Source organism: Trichomycterus rosablanca, chromosome 10, assembly GCF_030014385.1.
Source record: "Trichomycterus rosablanca isolate fTriRos1 chromosome 10, fTriRos1.hap1, whole genome shotgun sequence".
In the NCBI taxonomy this organism is placed as follows: Eukaryota; Metazoa; Chordata; class Actinopteri; order Siluriformes; family Trichomycteridae; genus Trichomycterus; species Trichomycterus rosablanca.
The window spans coordinates 20003630-20026193 of record NC_085997.1 but is presented as its reverse complement, the minus strand read 5'-3'; the positions used below and the strand labels follow the sequence as shown (position 1 = coordinate 20026193).

General features: G+C 38.7%; 1 protein-coding gene across 1 annotated transcript; it reads right to left on the bottom strand.

Moving 5' to 3' along the window:
* Positions 1-72: 72 nt before the first annotated feature.
* dnajb12b (DnaJ heat shock protein family (Hsp40) member B12b) lies at positions 73-20005 on the bottom strand. The gene is made up of 9 exons (XM_063002935.1): positions 19816-20005; positions 15292-15466; positions 14418-14563; positions 14091-14264; positions 13139-13209; positions 12490-12599; positions 8721-8893; positions 6237-6383; positions 73-2892 (listed from the first exon to the last, which is right to left on the bottom strand). The coding sequence occupies exons 1-8, from the start codon at positions 19946-19948 to the stop codon at positions 6262-6264; spliced, it is 1104 nt and encodes a 367-aa protein (XP_062859005.1). The 5' UTR covers positions 19949-20005; the 3' UTR covers positions 73-2892; positions 6237-6261.
* Positions 20006-22564: the final 2559 nt, after the last annotated feature.

The following is a 22564-nucleotide window of genomic DNA, read 5'->3' as shown; positions in this document are numbered from 1 at the left end:
CACACGCACACAGTTCAGCGCTCACACCCCTTCATATTTCCTACATACACAAACTGCACACACACACAAACATTGAAGACTGGCAAACACAGTTTTATTTTCTTACTGTCCAGAGCAGCAACATTGCTTTATTATTCCAAAATGAAATATTTCTAGCTTGTATATAAACTCGCTGGCCACTTTATTAGGAACAATGTTTTTACTTTAAAAAAATCCTCAATATTTTGTGGCATGGATGCACATCTATGACACAAATCTTTCACTTTACCACATCCCAAATTAAATGTATACCAGTTTATTTTAACTTGGGCTTTGCGACATGGCACATTAACATGCTGGAAGCAGCCACACGACGCACATGGTCTGCAACAACGCTTAGATAGCTTGTGGCATTCCCACAATGCTTAATTAATAATTATGGCTCAAGGTGTGAAAAAAAAACATTTCCCAAACCAATTGACGATCACCATTCTGAACTGTTGATACAATGTAGGTCCATGGATTAATGGTGTTTACAACAAATTCTGCAACCTAATGTTTGCATGCTGCAGCAGAAATGTAGATTTATTGCTCCAGGCAAACATTCATCCTGATCTTTAACTGTCCAGTTTGGTGAGCACGCTGTGGACTGAATTCCAGTTCTTACCCAGTAGAAGTGAATCCTGCTGTTGTAGCCCATCAGATTCAATGTATATTGTGTTGTATGTTTTGATATGCTTAGTGCAGTTGTAATAAGTAATCTTTCAATTATACAAGCCTTGCAGGAAGCTCAAACCTGACCGAACATCTTTCCCTGACCTCTTTTTTTCAACAAGCCATTTTTGTTTGTAGAACTGCCACTTACTGGATGTTTTTTTGCACAATTTGGTGTAAAATTGGTGTAAGAATGTAGTACATGTAAGAGCTGGCACAATCACACCACTGTCAAATTCATTCAGGTGATGTTAAACTGAAGCTCTTGACCTGTATCTGTATGATTTTATGCATTGTGCTTCTGTCACGTAGCTGGCTAACTGGAGTATTACATGAAAACCTACTAGTTCATGCAATTATTCAGTCAGCCTGTTATGTGGCTGCAGAACAATACATGAATATAGTATATTTCTACAAACCCCATTTCCAGAAAAGTTGGGACATTTTGTAAAATGCAATAAAAAGAAGAATCTGTGATTTGTTAATTCTCTTGAATCTTTATGTAACTGTGAAAATAATTGTATTTTGTAAATATAAAAAAATTTTGGTGTCTGCAACAGGGCAAAATATGAGTGAAAAGTTTACAGAATATTCAACGTGTTTTAAAACATTCTACAATAAGCAGGTGAATTGGTAACAGGTGAGGAAATCATGATTGGTTATAAAAGAAGGATCTACCAGAGGTTCAGTCTTTGCCAGTAATAATGTGACACCACTTTGTGCCAAAAAATCGAGAAATCGTTTTTCAATTTATGTGAGCTTTAAGCTCTAAGATGGCACTGCATGAGAAACCGTCACGTTATTGTGATAAATATAGCCACATGGACATGGAAGTACTTCGGAAAACCATTGTTACTAAACCCAGTCCACCACTGCATCTTGTAGTGCAACATGAAACTTTTTGTTTCAACTTGTTTTCAGTAAAAACAGACATTGTGTTCTCTGTGCCAAAGACAAAAAAGAGCCGTCTAGACTGTTATCAGCAAAAGGTGCTAAAAGCCAACATCGTCATGGTATAAGGGTGCATCAGCCCCCACATCATGGGTAACCTGCATATGTATGAAGATTCCATTGATGCAGAGGTGTATATTGGGATTTAAGAGAGACACATGCTGCCATCAAGGTGACATGTGGCTTTCTTTTACAGGAAAGTCCATTTTAGCAAGACAAAGCCAGGCATCCTTCTGCATACACTACTTCTGCTTTGTAGACACTGAGTATGTGTGTTTGACTGGCCTGCCTGCAGTCTAGATTTGTTAATTAAAAATGTATGATGCATTATGAAGAGGAGAATCAGACAACAATGACCACAGACTGTTGAGCAGATAAAGTATCGCATCAAGCATTCCATTTTCAAAAGTGCAACAATTAGTGTCCTCAATTCTTAAACCATTAAAAATTCTCATTAATAGGAAAGATAATAAAACACAGTGCTAAACATGCCTCTGTCTCAAATCTTTTAAAGTGTGTTGCAGGCATCAAATTCAGAATGTGTTGATATTTACAAAATACAATGAAGACGATCAGTGAAAACATTATAAATCTTTTCATTCTGCTTTTGTCTGTTAAATGAAGATTCAAGAGAATTAACAAATCACAGATTATTTATTTCATTTTACAAAGCGCTTGGGCATAAGTTTTGTAATTAAGGGTCCATTGACTGTGTATGCCTTCATTTTAAAATTCTGATAAAAAACAACATGAAGTATAGTAGCTTAAATACTAGTGGCCAGAATCAAAATATGGAGTGCAAAAAATAACAATTAATCCTTAATTAGCATAACCTATCAATAAATCTCCACATAGCTAAATCTCATCTGTACAGTTATAAATAATTCCAATGTGGCTGGATCATAATCTATGCTAAACCTACTAAAGATATGTAGTGTTCTTGCAGAAATTCTGTATGAAAGATAATAAATAGATTTCAGCTTAATTATTAGTTACATAATTGGATTTCCTAATCTTTACCTTGAGGTGTTAATTACGTTTACAAAAGACTAAAAGAAGCTCTGTATAAACCATTATAACCTGACAGCAGTGGAATTCCTAATTAACACAGAAATGTTGCTCACTCACTCAAACCCAAATATGCAACAAGTATGACGGCTCTTTTCTTTGGCTGATTTTCTGCGACCATTTATCACCATTTTTGCCCTCCGTACAGTGGTCTTAAATGGAAATCTTTCTCTTTTACACCTGAAAATGAGAGAAATTAAAGTTAATACACAGTCAGGTTGCTCTGTTCCCTGAAACTGGTCAGTTGTGGACCACCTAAGAACTGAGATAAGAGGATACCTGATGCTCAGCAAACACACACTACTCTAGGTCCTCAGTTGTTGATAATGTAAATGCTGTTGGCACTCCTTTTCCCAATGAAGGCAATTCGAGTGTTCAATAAGTATTCTAAGTGCTCCACAAACATGTTCTTTATCTGCACCTCTCTGTTAATGCTTCACTCTAGACTCACAACAGCAAAAGTCAGGGTAAGGTTAGAGATAAGATTGCATTTATCTCTACACATGTGGGTAGAGACACATTATATTTATTCTGTTACATTTACTTAAGTAACTTCAGGTATAAATTGGAAGAGTTGTGCTCCTTATCGCATTTGCTCTGTTCTGTTGCTGAGTCTCAACTGTCAACTTCTTGAAGAGCATCTGAACAATTATACTATGCAACTATGTAGTAAAGAGGAAATAATCTGGGATTGGGTAAAACAATTATGCTCTGAAGAGATGAAGGTAAAAGGACAAGAGGACAGGTGGCGTAGCAGTAAAACACGCTAGCACACCAGAGCTGACATCTCGAACCAGTCAGTTCGAATCTCAGCTCTGCTACTGTCAGGCTGGGCGCCTACGCAAGCAATGATTGACTCCTGCGCAGGTAGGATGCTGGAGGGGATTCCTCCTAACTGATGCAATTACGACCTCTGCTGTAGAGAGGAAGCACAATGCAGTCGCATAATTAGACACGACTAGACTGGGAGGAAAATTAGGGCGGAAATGCAAAAAAAAGAGATGAATTAACAGATGAACAATGAATTAGGAAGCCTGAAAACACAAAAAAATGACATGATATTCTTGAAAAAACACTATTAATATGCCCAGGTGTTGAAATCAACTTGAAAATCACTTTCACTTCTCCACAAACAGCAAATTCTAAAACTATTTAGTCCCCATGATTTGTGTTGTGGATTTGATGTTGGATATATTTTTTTGAATGGATATTATTTTTATGCACCAATCTACACTTATTCCCCCATAATGACAAAGTGAAAACACATTGTTAGAGTTCCAAAATTCTTGAATAATAAAAAAAATTATTTAGACACTTTACTTAATACTTTGTAGACGCCACTGTTGAAGCCCCTTTGGTAGCGATTGCAGCTGTGTTCAATCAATTTAAATGTTAACATGTGGACTCCATTTGAGTTCTAGAAACAGTCCAAAAATAAATAATGCAAACAATGCAACTGGCCAAGATTTGCCACAAGGAGGCTGAATATTTTTGTGACTAAAAGATTTTAATGTTTAATTTTGACTTCATTTTTGAAAACTTTGCCATAATGGTTGATCATATGTAGGCTGATCGGTACAAATGCTGATTCTATCCATTCAAAATCTAATTCACACAACACAAAGTGTGGGACAAGTCAAGGTGTCTGAATCCTTTCTATATCCAAGTTATATAAAAAGTATATAAACTATGTAAACAATCCTGCTTTCATTATGCTTTACTCAACAGTTATAACTAGGGATGTCCCGATCAAGTTTTTTTGTTCCCGATCCCGATCTTTAATTTTGATCCCGATCCGATACCGATTCTCAAACCGATACTTGTATTTTCTAGATATTGTCTAGATAAGAACTAGATTAAAGCAATAAGCCACGAGAGGCCGTGCATTACTGTGATTTTAGCACGGGGATGACGTTTTTGGCACAACGCGAAGCGGAGTGCCTAAAACTTCTTTCCCGTGCTAAAATCATAGCAGTAACGCACGGTCTCGAGTGGCTTATTGCTTTTATAAAACGGCGGTCAACATAAAATATAATAAATACAACAATGTTTAATTCATAAATGTATTTATTGTGTATAAACTTACAATAAAGCATTCTTCCGCGACGCAAAATAGTTCGATTAACAGTGTTGCTAGGCAACATGAGGGCGAAAATAACATTAACTTTTTCTTTTCAGTGGCGTATTAATATGGAATGATGTGAGGTGGTCCTAGGTGTGCGTTTATCGGGGATTTTACAACGGCTTCGAACGCGGCTCAGCCAATCAGATTTTAGGACCGGAACTATCCGTTTTATAAAACACTGTTTACACAGTGCAGACTTCAAGTACATTACAGTTATTCAAATTAATCCAATGTATATGTTTAACAACTGAATAGCTCTGCAGTGCTGTAGGAAAAAAATTGCCTGCATCCAAGCTATTGCTTAATGTTCTTTTACAAAATAAAAGTAAACAAACCTAGTGCAGCATTGTAGTAAAAATGAAGTGAGATAATTACAGTTTAACTTTGAACTTTATATTCAAAGAACATAATTCTGTTTAATGCAGTGATACACTAAAAATGAACAAAAATCTTACTTAACAGCATTACAGTAAAACCTGAATACCAAAATAAAATGGAAAGTCACTCTTTTGTTATGAAGGAAAGCCAGTTCTTAAAGTGCTTGTATTGTGACAATGGTTTGATGGACGGGTCTACGCAAAGTGAGTGTGTTTTGACCCTTTGGGGCTTCCATAGTGCATGGCATAGCGTGCTCGGCTCTGGCTGTCCGCTATTCGGAACAGAAGAAGTTAATAAAGTGTTATGCTCTCGACAATTTGTGAATATACCGTGTATTTTATTTCTTTATTAAGCGAGTGAATCACTACGACGCTCGGTTACATAACTAACCCAATCAGAGAGCTTGATACTGAGATGTCGTTCCGTCTTGTAACACGTAAACTCGTAAAAGCTGTATGTCATGGTCCTGAAGTTTTCATACTCGGATTAAAAGTTATTGTTTTGTAAACCGGAGTGATCCTCGAATAACACACCATATGAACAGTAAAATTCTACAGTAATGAACGCAGCTCTGCACCTACTGCCTCGTAAAACGCTCGCATTACAGACATTACACCGCTGTTGGACTCGTTTCACTTTCCAATTTAAAGTATTTCCACACAGCGGACATGCTGACGTAAAACAAAAGATCGGGTTATGATCGGCATTAGTAAAGCCGATTTCCGATCAGTTAAAAATGCCTTGATCGGCCCCGATCCCGATCTGTGAGATCGGATCGGGACATCCCTAATTATAACTTTGGCCTAAGACTACGTGGGTTAAGAACTTATAAAGTGACTATATCAGTGCTTTCCTATCATTAAAAGATCAGGGTCCCTAATGAAAAAAAGATTCCTTGTAATAGTATTGCAAAAAAATGTATTCCCCTAATCATTTAAATATTTATAATCCTTTAAACGCAGGCTAAAATAATGATTGTAATACTGTAGTGAAGTTGGTAAAATACATCACTTCTCCGCACCTGCTGTTGAACTGATGATACTGATTTATGCATGGATTGCAGATTGAACCTCAGCGAGTCTGGAGCAGCTGGGAGTACCCATCCTTTGAGCTCTCTGATACAGCTCACTGTCGCCAAAGTACCTTGCACGGTATAGCAAACCCTCCTCTGTGGAAATATACACATATGATATTAAACACATTGACACCTCAACAAAAGCACATGATCTATAGTATTGGGAAAAGAACCCCCTAAAACTATACATTTAAAAGCTCTCAAGCCCTCAGTCACATTAACACAATATTATCAGGAGCTGATAAAGTGTTTACTTAGCTACAGAAAATAGCTGCTTGCATCAATACTGATAAAGCCAGGCTGATAACCAGCCTCAGTCAGTCTACTGTATTTCTGTCACATTTAGCCATAATACAGTACTAAATAAAAGAAGACTACATTTTCTGATACTATATGCTATACTATGATGATACAAATTGCGAAACAAAAGGAAGTGAATGAAATGTGGGTTAAACAGCTTTAACCAAGTCTGATTAATCACCACAAAGAATGACGTCCCTACTTGTGAAACAACCAAAAACCCAAACTACACAACTGAAGAAATACTTTGTGGTTTTGTGGATTCATATTTGAGAAAATTGAAAACAAGCATACAGTGGGGTCAAAAAGTATTTAGTCAGCCACTGATTGTGCAGGTTCTCCTACTTAGAAAGATGAGAGAGGTCTGTAATTTTCATCATAGGTACACTTCAATTATGAGAGACAAAATGAGAAAAAAAAAATCCAGGAAATCACATTGTTATTGACCAAATACTTATTTTCCACCATAATTTACAAATAAATTCTTTAAAAATCCTACAAACAAGCAAGATTTCTGGCTCTCACAGACCTGTAACTTCTTCTTTAAGAAGCTCTTCTGTCCTCCACTCGTTACCTGTATTAATGGCACCTGTTTGACCTCGTTATCTGTATAAAAGACACCTGTCCACAGCCTCAAACAGTCAGACTCCAAACTCAACCATGGCCAAGACCAAAGAGCTGTCGAAGGACACCAGGAAGAAAATTGTAGACCTGCACCAGGCTGGGAAGAGTGAATCTACAATAGGCAAGCAGGTTGGTGTGAATAAATCAACTGTGGGAACAATTGTAAGAAAATGGAAGACATACAAGACCATTGATAATCTCTCTTGGGGTCAAGATCTCATCCCGTGGGGTCAAAATGATCATGAGAACGGTGAGCAAAAATCCCAGAACTACACGGAGGGACCTGATGAATGACCTGCAGAGAGCTGGGACCAAAGTAACAAAGGCTACCATCAGTAACACACTACGCCGAGAGGGACTCAAATCCTGCAGTGCCAGGCGTGTCCCCCTGCTTAAGCCAGTACATGTCCAGGCCCGTCTGAAGTTTGCCAGAGAGCATATGGATGATCCAGAAGAGGATTGGGAGAATATCATGTGGTCAGATGAAACCAAAATGGAACTTTTTGGTAAAAACTCAACTCGTCGTGTTTGGAGGAAGAAGAATGCTGAGTAAACACCATACCTACTGTGAAGCATGGGGGTGGAAACATCATGCTTTGGGGCTGTTTTCCTGCAAAGGGGACAGGGAGACTGATCCGTGTTAAGGGAAGAATGAACGGGGCCATGTGAGATTTTAAGCCAAAACCTTCTTCCATCAGTGAGAGCATTGAAGATGGAACGTGGCTGGGTCTTCCAGCATGGCAATGATCCCAAACACACCGCTCGGGCAATGAAGGAGTGGCTACGTAAAAAGCATTTCAAGGTCCTGGAGTGGTCTCCAGACCTCAACCCTATAGAAAATTTGTGGAGTCTGTGTTGCCCAGCGACAGCCCCAAAACATCACTGCTCTAGAGGAGATCTGCATGGAGGAATGGGCCAAAATACCAGCTACAGTGTGTGCAAATATGGTGAAGACTTACAGGAAACGTTTGACCTCTGTCATTGCCAACAAAGGTTATGTTACAAAGTATTGAGTTGAACTTTTGTTATTGACCAAATACTTATTTTCCACCATAATTTACAAATAAATTCTTAAAAAATCCTACAATGTGATTTCCTGGATTTTTTTTCTCATTTTGTCTCTCATAGTTGAAGTGTACCTATGATGAAAATTACAGACCTCTCTCATCTTTCTAAGTAGGAGAACTTGCACAATCAGTGGCTGACTAAATACTTTTTGACCCCACTGTAACTCCTTTGCTGAGTCAGGCAATAATCTGAAATTCACGTCTTCTTACGTACGAGTCATCAGAAGTTGTCCCTTCCATGCAAAACATTCTACAATGGGATTTAATGAGGAGTCAACATCATTGCATTTTAATTGAAGATTTTAAGCAAATGAAAACCAGACACATTCATTTATAGGATTAAACCGTTAAAGGATTAAACTTCATTACGCTCTATGTACAAGGATATCTGATGACTTATTGGATCTGAGTGCTGGGGTGTTGTGTAAATAAACCGTACTGTGCTGTTTCTCCTTCCAGCAGCTGTTGCGGAGTGTGGAAATGTAGTCCTCTTCCACGCTGCGCTCCACCTGTCTCAGACTTATACCGCTGTACTCCTGACTGAAGCGGTCACCCACATAGTATGGCACCTGCAGATTCTCAGTCAGTCGCTTCTGTGTGTGACCCAAAGACCTGCACCCCAAAACAAAACAAAGATGGTACAGAGTCTGAATTAACTCCGGTCTTTAATTACAACTAAATATCAACTGGATATGTTACTGTAATAAAATGCGATCCATGGTTAGTATAAATGAATCCTTTGGCTGCTCCTATTAGGGGTCGCCACAGATCATGTCTGCATTATCTAGTTTCTACACCTGATGCTCTTCCAGATGCAACCCTTTTATTTATCCGGGCTTGGAATTGGCACCAAGGGTGCACTGACATGTGTCCCCACAAATGGCTAGGTTCACATAAACACCATGCAACTGTATTAGTGAGCCCAGCCCGGGAATCAAAGCCTCAGAACTCACACACTGCCGTTACAATTCACAAACATGTCCAAAATGCATGTGACATTCTTTAAAATGCAGTTAAAATGCAAAGAAGTCAATTTACTTTAATAAATTCAGAGACTACTGAAACAGCAAAATGTTATTTCAATTAGCCACATTTAGCATTCTTCAATTATCATTTAAAAAAGGAACAATTCAAATAGCAAATGAATTTAAAGGGAGGGTACACTGGTTGCACAGTGGTAAAATAAGCTTGCTTACTACCACTAGGGTCGCCGATCGGGTGTGTACATAGAGACTACAGCTGCGTCCGGAATCGCATACTTAGAGAGTATGTACTAGATTGGAGGAAGTATGCACTACTCTGCCAGTAAAAAAGTACATACTTCCAGTACAGAAGTATGCAGTATGCACACAACACTGCTACGCACTACATCCGCCATCTTTCCAACGTCAAGTGATGACGTGGGACGTGATGACGTAATATCACCATGGTTACAGACTCATTACAAACCCCACTCGCCAAACTTTTGGATATTTATCGTGTTTTTGTTATTAATTCGTCTTTAAAATGTTTTATTTTATTTATCTTACTTACACTTGTAAACAGAGGACCGCTATCTTTCTTGTTTCTTATTACGCTTCGAACGCCTACGCAGCTCCAGTTGCGTTATGGGATACATTAACGAACCGCAAGTGTGCATCACTTGCATACTCAAACATGGCTGCCCAATAAGTAGGTCATCCGGGTGCTTCTCGCGTACCTCTTTGTGTATACAATGTATTCGGACATACTAACCACTCTCGCGTCCTCATTTCGCGTACTATTGAGTATGGAAGTATGCGATTCCGGACGCAGCTTACGATTGGCTGAAAAGGGGGTGGTGGCCCGGGGATAGATTGGCATCCTGTCTGGGGTGTGTTACTAGACTGCGGCCAGTAATTTCAAGAAAAAAAACGGACCCTAACAAGAAAATGAAATGGAAAAAAAAAAGCTTTATTTAGTCATTAGAAAGGTGATCTTTGTAATATATATCATTGTAAAGTAACCTGTAAGTAAAACTGACCTAAGCAAATGAACACTAAATCACTAAATTAATTGATACAGATGTATCAAATAAAGTTTTTTTTATTTGATACGTTTAGAAAGTATCTGACTAAACACATTTTATGTACAAACTACCATCAGATGGCCGAGTCTAAATGTTAAAGCTACAAATATTTGTAAACACATGCAAGCAATGATAATGTACATGAGCATAATTGTTATTAGCACAAGGGTTGATGTAACTGGGTCATCTGTTGTGCATATTATTTGATAATATGCTAAACGCCAAGAGCTGGGATATATTAGAACATGCTTGCTTAAATAGTAAACTGACACAAGGAAACCAAAGAAGATCAAGCATTAAAAGACAAATAACATCACAAATCACTTTAGACACTTTATCTATTTTTACTGAGTCACTTTATAGCTATTTATATGAAGTAATTTATATTTAAAACATAAAAGAACAGAAGTGAGAGCCATAAAAGCATTTTTACTATTTGTGAGTGTGAGGCAACAAGTATATGTAGATAGCAGAGAAGAACATGAGATGCACTGTGCTCTCTAAGACATTTCTCTTTCACCATACGCTGCATGTGATATGCAGTTACGGTCAGAGTGTAAAGGTCATGTCATTATGTGTCCCAACTCTGGCTACCAGCCTTATCCAGTCCAGACAAGTCCTGCAATAATAAGTCAGTGCCCCTAATAGAAAACTGTAAGACTGATAGTTAAAACTTGGCTGAGAGCATGAACAGTACATGGTAACATGCTCACAGTGACTGTGGTGGTTTAACGGTTAAGGTACAGGACTATTGATCAAAAGGTTAAGAGTTTAAGTCCCTTTACTGTCAGACTGCAACTGTAGAGCAAAGTCCATAAAATAATTAAGGGCTAGAGCAACATCATCTGACCAAATTACTTAAACTGTAGCCTTGTTTTAAATGCAAGTTGTATTGGATAAAACCATCAGCCAAATTAACATTCAATTACTGTCATAATAAGCAACCTTTTTCCTGGTGACCCTTAAGTTAAGGCCATTTTTACACTTGGTCAAATACTAGGGTCGGTACACAATATTGGAGCTTGTTTAGGAGAGGGTGCCATGAATGCGCAACTCATGTTCAAGTTAGGCTTTCAGTCAGAACAGCATGCTCAGTGGCTCTATATGTAATAAAAATCACCCTGCTTTAAACATTGTAGCTTAGTGGTTAGAGTTTTGGGCTATTAATTAAAAGGTTGAGAGTTCGAATCCCAGCTCTGCAATGCAGCCACTGTTGGGCCCTTGAGCAGGGCCCTTAACCCTCTCAGCTGAGATATGCAAAAAAATTATTTCATTGTACTGTACAACTGTATATGTATATTTGACAAATACAGGTATTTAATCATATTCTGTTCTAAACATCTAGGGAGTCCCTGTATTGCCCCACCCCAAACTAAGCCCTTAAAACCAGTCACACTTCATATACTGTACTGAGCCAGTCAAGAAAGGTTTTAACCCCCTACTGCCAGATTTATTTATTTATTAGGATTTTAACATCATGTTTTACACTCTTTGGGTACATTCAAAACAGAAACGGTAGTTACTTGTTACACAAGTTTCATCAGCTCACAAGTTTAATGTCAAACACAGTTGTGTACAATTCTGTACCTCCAATTTACCTCACTTGAATGTCGTTGGACTGTGGGAGGACCCAGAACCTTCTTGCTGTGAGGCGACAGTGCTACCCACTGAGCCACTGTGCCGCCCCTACTACTAGATTACTTCATCTTAATTTGTTTTATATGCTCAGATGTCACATTATTATATTAATTTGAATGGAAATATTACTACATATTAGTTATTACAATACAGAAGTCATATATATATATATATATGTTATATGTTCATGTGAAGTCAGAGTGAAATCCTTATGGGAAGAGCATGTGTGCACACGTACATGCTAAAGTGGAGGTGCTGGTAAATGTGTCTCTTAGTGTTGACGTCAATGATTAAGCAAGTGAACATGGCAGTGGTGGTGTTTAGACTAAGCTGAGTGCAGATTAACATGTGCAAGCATTTTTATTTCTTCATTATTTTTAACTAACTGATTCAGTCTGTTCAAGGTTACGGTGAAATACTGAGTGCACAGCAATAATAGACCCTGAACAGGGCACCAGGCCTGTGTGTATGCATGTGTTTATTACAGGAAACATACAATTAAAGTGATGGTGTGTAATCTTACGGTCTAAAGGTGAGGCTGTAGGGAGGGTCACCCACCATCATCTGGCTGAGAGCAGACACAATAACAAGTATAAGGATTGGCATGAGCTGGACGAAGAGAGCCAAGCCACCCTGTAACAGAGCAGGCATGCACATGCACACACACACAGAGAGAGAAAGAGAGAGAGAAACCAACACAGACATTAATTAGAGGAGTCTTCAAATGCAAGCACCAGTTCTTCCAATTACTTTTAACCCCATCTGTGGTGCATCAGCGATAACTATGACAAAAAAGACTGAAACATTACAGAAAACCTGTTAAATCACGGCACATCTGTAACTGAATCCTAGGAGCGGCAACTGATTTTACATGCCTGTTAACAATTGGTGATAATATAGTGTAAAATAAAAGTATCAATATTACACACAGACTAAATATTCAAATAACTCCTTTCAATAAAAATGAAGCCACAACCAGCACATGTCGCACGTGGTCGCAGTTCAGTTAAATGTGCTAGAAAATGATGCATGATGCATAGCTCACTGCTGCCATCTATAGGTTCACACTTCTCACGGGAATTAATTCAAGATTTAGTCTTGCTAAATACAATAAAAGTTAAAATAGTTTACTTTTTAATTCATAAGAACATGAACTTTAAACTTTTACTTACACCTCTCTCCTCTCTTCTTGCACGCTGCTGGCTGTAGTGCATTCTCCCATTGCTGTACATGTGAACATTACCTGAGAAGTGGGATTAGATACACATTTAGAGAACTTTTTCTTCCTTTTTTGACTGCTCCTGTATATTTCGGGGTCTCCACAGTGGATCATTCTGGTCTGCATACTTGATCTGGCATGGTTTTTATGCCGGATGCCTTTCCTGATGCAACCCTCCTTATTTTTATCTGGGCTTAGGAACGGCACAGAGAGCGCACTGACAAGTGCACCTCCCAATGGCTAAGCTGTTCGGCCACCCCTATACCTCTCTCAGACATAGCCAATCAGGTCTGTGTGGAAGCCCAACCAGCCGATAGCACTGTGAGATTTGAACCATGAATGTCAGCTGTAGTGGGCTAGTGCTGTGGTTCTTAACCAGGGGGCCAAGGCCTCAGTGAGCCTAGAGGGGGTCCAGTTGCATACAACTGAGAACAGTATAAAAAAAGTCATACGTGATGTGATGGGAAAATCAATAGGCTATTGGCATATGGGAGATTTCTAGTCATATAGATCCGTTTCAAACTGCCTATAGTCTATGCTGGGGCAAATTTGATTTGCCATCCACAAAAGCGCAAAGGTCAATGGACAGCGACTACGAAAGATTCAGATTTAGAATTTACATTTACATTACATTACCGAGCGTAGTCCACATCCAGAGTACATTAGCAAGTGAAATGATACAATAATTCAATTACATTTCTGTGTTAATTGAAATATTGTCACAGGGTTTGCTATGTTTTGGTGATACTACAAGCTGACAGCACATACAGCAAACTAAAGCAAAAATGAGTTGCATATTATAATATGTACTGGGGAATAAAGTATCAAGCTATATAGGGCCAAAAACTGCTTTAAAAACAGCAAACCCCCACCTACCACTTACACAAACACACAAAAACACTTACTAGATGGGAATCCTCCGCCAAAGAACATGTTAAAGAGATCCTCAGGGGAGATATCAGGCTGGAAATCTCTGTGAGCATGGCTGTGTCTGCTAGCATTGCTTTTCACCTCGCCGTACTGATCATAATGACTCCTCTTTCCCGGGTTAGACAATACCGCATACGCATTCCCAATTGCTACACAGCACAACATGATAAACAAACAAACAAACATAAATAATCATGCAAACCATTTAAAAATGAGTACAATTGACAAATTTGTACCCAGTAAAACATTGTAACATAAAGGTGCACTTTTAAATAAAGTGTTTAAGAATATTTCATGCTTACCTTTAAAAGCTTCTGTAGCCCCTGGTGCATGGTTTTTATCAGGATGAAACTTAAGTGCAAGTTTCCTATATGCCTTCTTAAGGTCCTCATCTGATGCATCTTTTTGCACCCCAAGAATCTCATAGTAGTTTTTGCATTGTTTGATCCTGCCAAAAACACATAAACAGAATTAAAATCCAAATTGACTATGGCATTTTCAATAGAAGGCAGATATGAACTGAAGGCAGGCCAGTCAAGCTCACACACTCTCTGTCTATTAAGATGTTGTAGTACATGCAGAAAGAAATAAAGCCCTGGACTTATTAAAAAAAGATGTTGCCTTAAAGGCAGCATGTGTCTCTCTAAAATCCCAATATACACTTTCTCGACAAAAGTTCCTTAACACATATGCAAGTCAACCATGCCATGGCCACTAATGCGCCCCTATACCATCACAAATTTTGGATTTTGCACCTTTTCACTGATAACAGCCTGGATGGTCCTTTCATCTTTGGCAAAGTGAACTCAATGTCCATTTTCCCCAGAAAACAAGCTGAACCGTGGACTCATCTGACCACAGCACATGTCTTCACTGTCTTGTGGACTATCTGAGATGAGCTTGGACCAAGAGAAGTCTGGAGTGGCTGCATTTCTTAAGGCAGTGGTGGACTGTGTTAAGTGACAATGGTTTTCTGAAGTACTCGTGAGGCCATGTGGCTATATTTATTACAGCAGCATGACGGTTTCTCAAGCAATGCTATTAAGGGCTTATTTAACAATGGTTTCCGGTCTTGCCCTACAAAAGCATGGTTTCATAATTATTGACACCTTCCCGTCCAACTGGCCTTCACAAGTGTTCCTGAAAATTAATAAGTAATGAATTCCCCGCCCTTACCTTTTTACAGCGTCTACTTGTTCTGAGGTGAAGGATTTGGTAGAATCAGGTTTTTTTTCTTTAGAAGCACTGTGGTTATCCGACTTGTGCTGGTTTGCATCGGAATCATTACTGCCTTCTGAAGAAGTGCTATGAGTGGAGCCAGGTCCATTCCGCTGCAGAGACTCCAACAATGCTGCACACACCAGTATCGTTAATAGCCACCAAATACCAAAACAATAATCCATTTAAATTTTAAAAAGTCAGCTTTAAACTAAAAGAGATCTATTGGTTTAAAGCAGGTATTTTTCTGGATTTTTTATCATTTCCTATTCCTGATTGTGAATCCGCTGCTGTTTGCACAACTCGGATCACCACATTCCGACACATGTCCAGTCTGTGGCCGCTTCTCATCCCCTGCCAGTGCTGGGTTCCAACACAGTCTTCTTACAACACTGTCCAACCTACACAGTGGTGCGCTAATGCATTAGACGCTGCAGGACTCTGCAGGAGCACTCTCAAAAAGATCGTTGGTCTCCATTTTGCCCTGTCCTGAACATTCTCCTCTGTCACTCCAACCACCTGCATGTCCTCCCTCACCGCATCTATAAACCTCCTCTTTGGCCTTTCTCTTCTCCTCCAATTCTCATCCCTTTGATCCTTCTATGTAACAATAACAGCTATGATTATGGATTATGGAACAGCTTTCATCTCGATTTTGGAAACTGAGGGTTTGCTTCCATTCAGTCACAAGAGCATTGGTAAAATCAGGCGCTGATGTTTTGCAGTAAGAAGCACAGTTGTGTTTCAGTTCATGCCAAACTAGGTCAAAATTTCTTTAATGACTTAGTTTTGTGTGACACATTCATTAAAATGTACACATGGATCATTATGCACATACACTCACAGAACACATTAGATAAACCTATCTGATATGTAGAATAATTATTGTATTTATTAGCTACTATACAGATGAACTGACTGTACTATTATTGACTGTAGCGCATCTGTTTCTATGTACACTTTGTCACCACTTTTGAAAGGGTCCCTGACTATCCAGAGGATGTTTGGGTGTTGGACCATGACAGCACAGTAATGACACAAACACGGTAGTGTGTGCTCTGAAACAAATGTAGTGCAGCAGTGTTGCTGGAATTTTGAAATAATGTTTAAATCTACTGGCCTCTTTATTAGGAACACATACCCTGTTAGTTGTGGGTGTGGAATTAAAGACTATAGCTATTTTCTTTTTCAAGCACAGTGTGTGTTTATCTTCTGCTAGTCTTTTATTTGTGGACACTTCCAAACACAGAATATTGCTGGTTTTATACTATTCTCTCCACTAGGGGTGGGTTTATAAAATCGATTTTTCGATTCGAATCGATCTTTATTTGAACGATCCGATATCGATTCATATAAACGCGAGATCGATCTTTTAAATACGCCCCTTTTTACGGTGCACACGGAAATCTGTTACCCCCTTTAATTAAAGTGTTTTTTCATGCAACGAGATCTGACCTGCACATCAGTTTAGCATGGCAGAAGCTCAAGTTATGACCACTACACAACTTTTTGCACTGATTTTCGCTCGGCGACGGGTCGGTGCTGGATTCGGGAGGAACTCGGTGTTCGCTCTGCGATCAAAACTCGGCTCTCAATCAATGTGAGAAACAGCGAGGGGAAACACAGGAGAGGTTGTAAACAGGTGGTGGAGCGCAATATAGTTTCTATCAGAATACATCAGCACACGCGAGTTTTACAGTATTTCTGACCTGATCGTTCTCTACAAAACAAAATATTTATTTTTTTATTTTTTTATTATTTTTTTTTTTTTACCCCTTTTTCTCCCCTTTTTAGCGCATCCAATTGTTCAATTAGCATCGTGCTTCCTCTCTGTCTATGCCGAACCCTGCCCTGACGGAGGTGATTGAACCTAACCCGAATCCCCTCCGAAACACGAGCAGCAGCCAGATGCATCTTTGCCACCCACACATTGACGAGTTTGGCGCCACCTAGCGTTGCATGCGGAGAGACACACCCTAAGGGCACCCTCTCCCATCTCTGTGTAAGCGCCTCCAATCAGCCGGCAGAGAACGCAATCGCATTCTGACAGAGAGAGACCCACATCCGGTTCTTTGTCCCACCCCCCATATGAGCAACCGGCCAATCGTTGCTCATATAGCCACTCAGCTTTGAACCGGTAAAGCAAGGCTGGATTCGATACCACGTTCTCAGAATCCAGCCCTGGTTGCAGCACGTTTCTTTTTACCACTGCGCCACCTGAGCGGCACAAAATATTTATTAACCTCCAACTCACTATAGAACAAGCCATGCTGCTCGTGTTGCCAAATCCACTCAGATTCATTTATTTCATCAGCGCACAAACTTTGATCTCTCGCTACTTGTTGATGTGCATGTTTGGACGTGGTATCATTAAACCTTTCATCACTTCTCACGTGTGTTTTCCTGACAAAACGTAGTTTTGGAGACCAGAGAAGCTCGCCTGTGATTCCCCCTGGTGATAGATGGTGTAGTGTATCCCGATCAGTCGTGTAGTGTGAACATTACAGCGACCAGGTGTTAATCAGAGTGTCGTGTAGTGTAAACTTGGCATAAGCTGTTCAACAGCCAGGTGTATGTTTACATTACATTTACAATGTTGTAGCGTGTCAGACATATAAAATAATAATAAAAAATGAATGTTACTGTTTTCTGTTTTGGATTAATTATTTATGTAAACAAAATACACAAATATTTTTTATGAACGTTCTTTGTACAATTATCACATTCGTTCTCTGAACATCTTTACATATTTAAACAAAACCTGTTAATGTAACTCAAATATGCCTAAATGTGTTGAATCGAAATTGAATCGAAAATCAAATCGAAAATCGAAGATCGAATCGAATCGGGACCTTGTGAATCGGAATTGAATCGATCCAGGAAATTAGTGGCGATACCCAACCCTACTCTCCACCAGCATTGACAATGAGATGTCCCAACAACACTGCTGTACCTAACAGAAATGCTGAAATAAGTGTTGATTTGTAAAGCTCTGGGACCTTAATGAACCACAGTGAGAACCATTATCTAAAAATGAATAAAACGGACAAGGGCCCAATCCATGGCGTGTTACTGCATTGTAGGGCTGAAACGATTCCTCGAGAAACTCGAGTAATTAGATTACTATAAATCATTGATGCAGAATTTTCGCATCAAGGCGTCGTTTAATCCATAGAACTATATACAGCTCACGGTGTTTTGCACTTTTGCACAACGCGTTCACGGTGTGGGCAGGTGACGTGAAGAAGCCGAGGGCTGCATCCGAAATCTCATACTTAAACAGAACTTAACAGGACTTAAACCGGGTACTTTTCGTGTACACTTTAATGAATACTACGTATTTGGACATGCTCGCCGCTCCTGCGTACGGTTCAGTATGAAAGTGCGATTTAGGACACAGCTGAGATCTGATAGCATGGACCGCAAATTGGAGAGAGAGAGGGACGAACAGAGGAGAAAACCACAGAAAGTTTAAGATCATTTTAAGCTGGAAAAAGCGAAAACACAGAACAACATCCACACCATCACAGCGTCTTGTTGATACTCTGACTTTTCTTCATTGCAACCACCACAGCCTTTTTTGTAGACTCAAGCAAACACACACGTACACACACACAAACACCAAATCTACCTCATCTAGGAGTTACAATCCTGACAGAACCTACTACAAATGCCACAAAGCCTCCCAACAAAATATTAAAGCTTTATGTTCTGCGTGAGCTGTAGCTGAAATCTTTAGTTCTGAAAGTTGCACAAATTAGAGGCTTATGTTTATGTATTATTATTATTATTTATGACTTAGTTTTAGGTTGCCTGTATACATTTTAAAGGTAATTTGATCTTTTTTTGATGTATTTGTTTTTGCATTTCAAAAATGTTTTCTTTAAACTGCGCTGTATGCAAGGAATAAAAATTTGCAGTTTGTTTAAGAGACACATCTTATTTAATCTTATATGTATTTATTGTTGCTCTTTATTAAAGCAAAAGTACTTCTTATCCGATTACTCGATTAATCGCTGGAATAATCGATAGAATACTCGATTACAAAAATAATCGATAGTTGCAGCCCTACTGCATTGTGCCCTGTGTTTTGGGGTAGGCTTAGGACCCACCTTGACCCTATTTAGGAAATCGTGTTTACTGAAGATGAATAATTATTGTATTAAAACGGCGATAAACAGAATACTTGACTTCAGTGTATCAGTAACAGAAAGGTCACTGTGTTCCCTACAGCTCTAATCCATATTACCTAGTTGTGTATTAATTAGAGTTAAACGATGTCTTGCTTTTAGGAAAATAAATTGACACTAATATGAATGACACTAGTATTTATTTATTTTACTGACCTGGACATATTATTAGTCAACTTTATAATAAATCCACAGTGAGCTTGCTGTGTTTCGCTGTACAGAAGGATTAAAAATAAATCAAGGCGGCTAATAGCTAATTGCTAACGAGTAAAGCTAGTCGGCTGATGCTTACCGTTAGCTTTGTCAGTCGGAAACAGCTTCTGTGCTTTTTCTAAAAAGCGCTTCGCTTTATCAGCTTCGTTGTCTCTTATAGCGTTTATTGCGATATCAATACAGCGTTCAGCTTCGTCTTTATTTACCTCCATTTCTCTGTATTACATCCACACAAACCAGCTCTCACTCATCACATACATAAACAGTCCGCTGTCACACACAGCACTGCCGCACGCTGATGACGTCATCAACCTGCTTCTGACTGCTATGGTGAAACCTAGAAAAGTGAAGGCACAAGGAACCTTACAAATGATTAGGGCTGCAACTATCGATTATTTTTGTAATCGAGTATTCCAGCGATTAATCGAGTAATCAATCGGATAAGAAATACTTTTGCTTTAATAAAGAGAATAAATAAATACATATAAGATTAAATAAGACATGTCTCTTAAAACAAACTGCACATTTTTATTGCTTGCATACAGGACAGTTTAAAGAACATTTTTGAAATGCAAAAACAAATACATCAAAAATAAATCAAATTACCTTTAAAATGTAAACAGGCAACCTAAAACTAAGTCATAAATAATAATAATAATACATAAACATTGCCTTGAATTTGTGCAACTTTCAGAAGTAAAAGTTTCAGCTACAGCTCACGCAGAACATAAAGCTTTAATGTTTTGTTGGGAGGCTTTGTGGCATTTGTAGTAGGTTCTGTTAGGATTGTATCACTTAAATGATGTAGATTTGGTGTTTGTTTGTGTGTACGTGTGTGTTTGCCTAAGTCTTCAAAAAAGTGTGTGGTGGTTGCAATGAAGAAAAGTAAACGTATCAACAAGACGCTCTGGTGGTGTGGATGTTGTTCTGAGTTTTCGCTTTTTCCAGCTTAAAATGATCTCAAACTTTCTGTGGTTTTCTCTCTCCAGTCTCCACTGTTCCCCCCCTCGATATTTTCTCTCTTTCTCTGTTTTGCAGTCCATGCTATCAAATCTCAGCTGTGTTTCAAATCGCTCTTTCATACTGAACAGTACGCAGGAGCGGCGAGCGTGTCTAAATACGTAGTATTCATTCAAGTGTACGCGAAAAGTACCCGGTTTAAGTCCTGTTAAGTTCTGTTTAAGTATGAGATTTTGGATGCAGTCCTCGGCATCTTCACGTCACCTGCCCACAGCGTAAACGCGTTGTGCAAAAGTGCAAAACACCGTCAGCTGTGTATAACTGTATGGATTAAACGATGCCTCGATGCGAATTGATGATTTTTAGTAATCTAATTACTAGAAGTTCTCGAGGAATAGTTTCAGCCCTACAAATGATTAAATAGTATTATTTGTTAATTCATGTCTTAGCTATTTTTGTCATTTATTTATACAATTTTTGGCTGTGATACGTTGTTGTAATTTTATGTAATATACTTGTATATTTTAATTCTACTGTATATTAACTATTTAAATTTAGTTTGTCATATAAAACCGTATGAATAAAAACAGGTTTTCAGTAGTCTGAAATCGGTAAATTCATTCAGAAGTAGCTGTTTGAGGCACCCAGGTGGTGCAGCAAGATATTCTCCTAGCACACCAGCACCGAGATTCTGAACTTTGAATCTCGGTGTTGTCACCGGTCGGCTAGCGGGCGTAATTGGCAGTGCCTGCAGCAGATACTAATTGCCCACCGTATCTGCAGGGTGGGGGCCGGACTATGTGTGGGTGGGATCTTCACATGCTGTATGCTAAATCAGGAGGAAAAATGGGGAGAAAATGCATTAAAACAAAAAAAAATAAGAAGTAGCTGTTTGAATCTAAGTTATTTATTTATATAAGATTATTTTGTTATTTAGCTTGTAAAAATCTTTTTTCTTGAGTGACAAGTTTTTGTAAGAGTGGGTGCTTGAGTGACATTGAAACATTTTAATTACACTGATTTTTTAAAGGGTAGTGCAGGGTTCGGTTACCTGGCTGCAGCCCTTTGTGTGGAGTTTGCATGTTCTCCCTGTGTCTCCACGGGTTTCCTCCAGGTGCTCCAGTTTCTTCCCTCAAGTCCAACAACTTGCAATCAGACCAATTAGAGTTACTAAAATTGCCATATGTGTAAGTGTTGTGGTGAAAAAACCCTTAATAAAATACCTCAAAGAATGGATTGTGAGTAGAAAAAAGTTTTAATCTTCTCTGGAAAGAAGGATCACAGAAGACCCAGACCACCCCACCTGGGGATCAAACCTAGGACCTTCTTGCTGTGAGGCGATAGTGTTACCCACTGCGCCAAGGACACCATGCCACCCTCAAATACTAATAGAACTTTTCTCTCACCTAATGTTTGTAAAATTATTAAATTGTATTATTTCTAAATCCCTGCCTTAGCAATTTTTTTTCTCTATTTTTCTCTTTTTATATTAATATTAGGGCTGTCAAACGATTAAAATTTTTAATCGCGATTAATCTCAGAATTTCATATAGTTAATCGCGATTAATCGCATTAAAAAAAATCTGTGTAAATGTTATAGAAAACAAGGATTTTTAAGTGAAATGTTACAATTAAAATGGTGATCACATTTTATGCTAAATGTACTTATGTTAAAAACTGCTGGGACAAGAGAAAACTGTAAGGGAGTTTATTCACTCACATACTAGGCAGTAAATGTCAGATTGTAGGTTAGAATTTCTCCATCAGCAAACATTGTAGATCAGCGGTGCTTTAGGTGGGATAAGGCGTAGTTATTGTAACAGACTTGTCTGTGGTTGTATCGTGACGATGGTTTGATGGACGTTTCT

Bases quoted from the DNA above. Each gene is read 5' to 3' on its own strand.
- dnajb12b (XM_063002935.1), bottom strand. From the start codon at position 19,948: ATGGAGGTAAATAAAGACGAAGCTGAACGCTGTATTGATATCGCAATA. The intron at 13,210-14,090 runs GTAAGTGTTTTT...CCCACTTCTCAG, and splicing joins TGGCGGAGGATTCCCATCTA to GTAATGTTCACATGTACAGC. The intron at 6,384-8,720 runs GTACGGTTTATT...ATATTTCCACAG, and splicing joins CTGGAAGGAGAAACAGCACA to AGGAGGGTTTGCTATACCGT.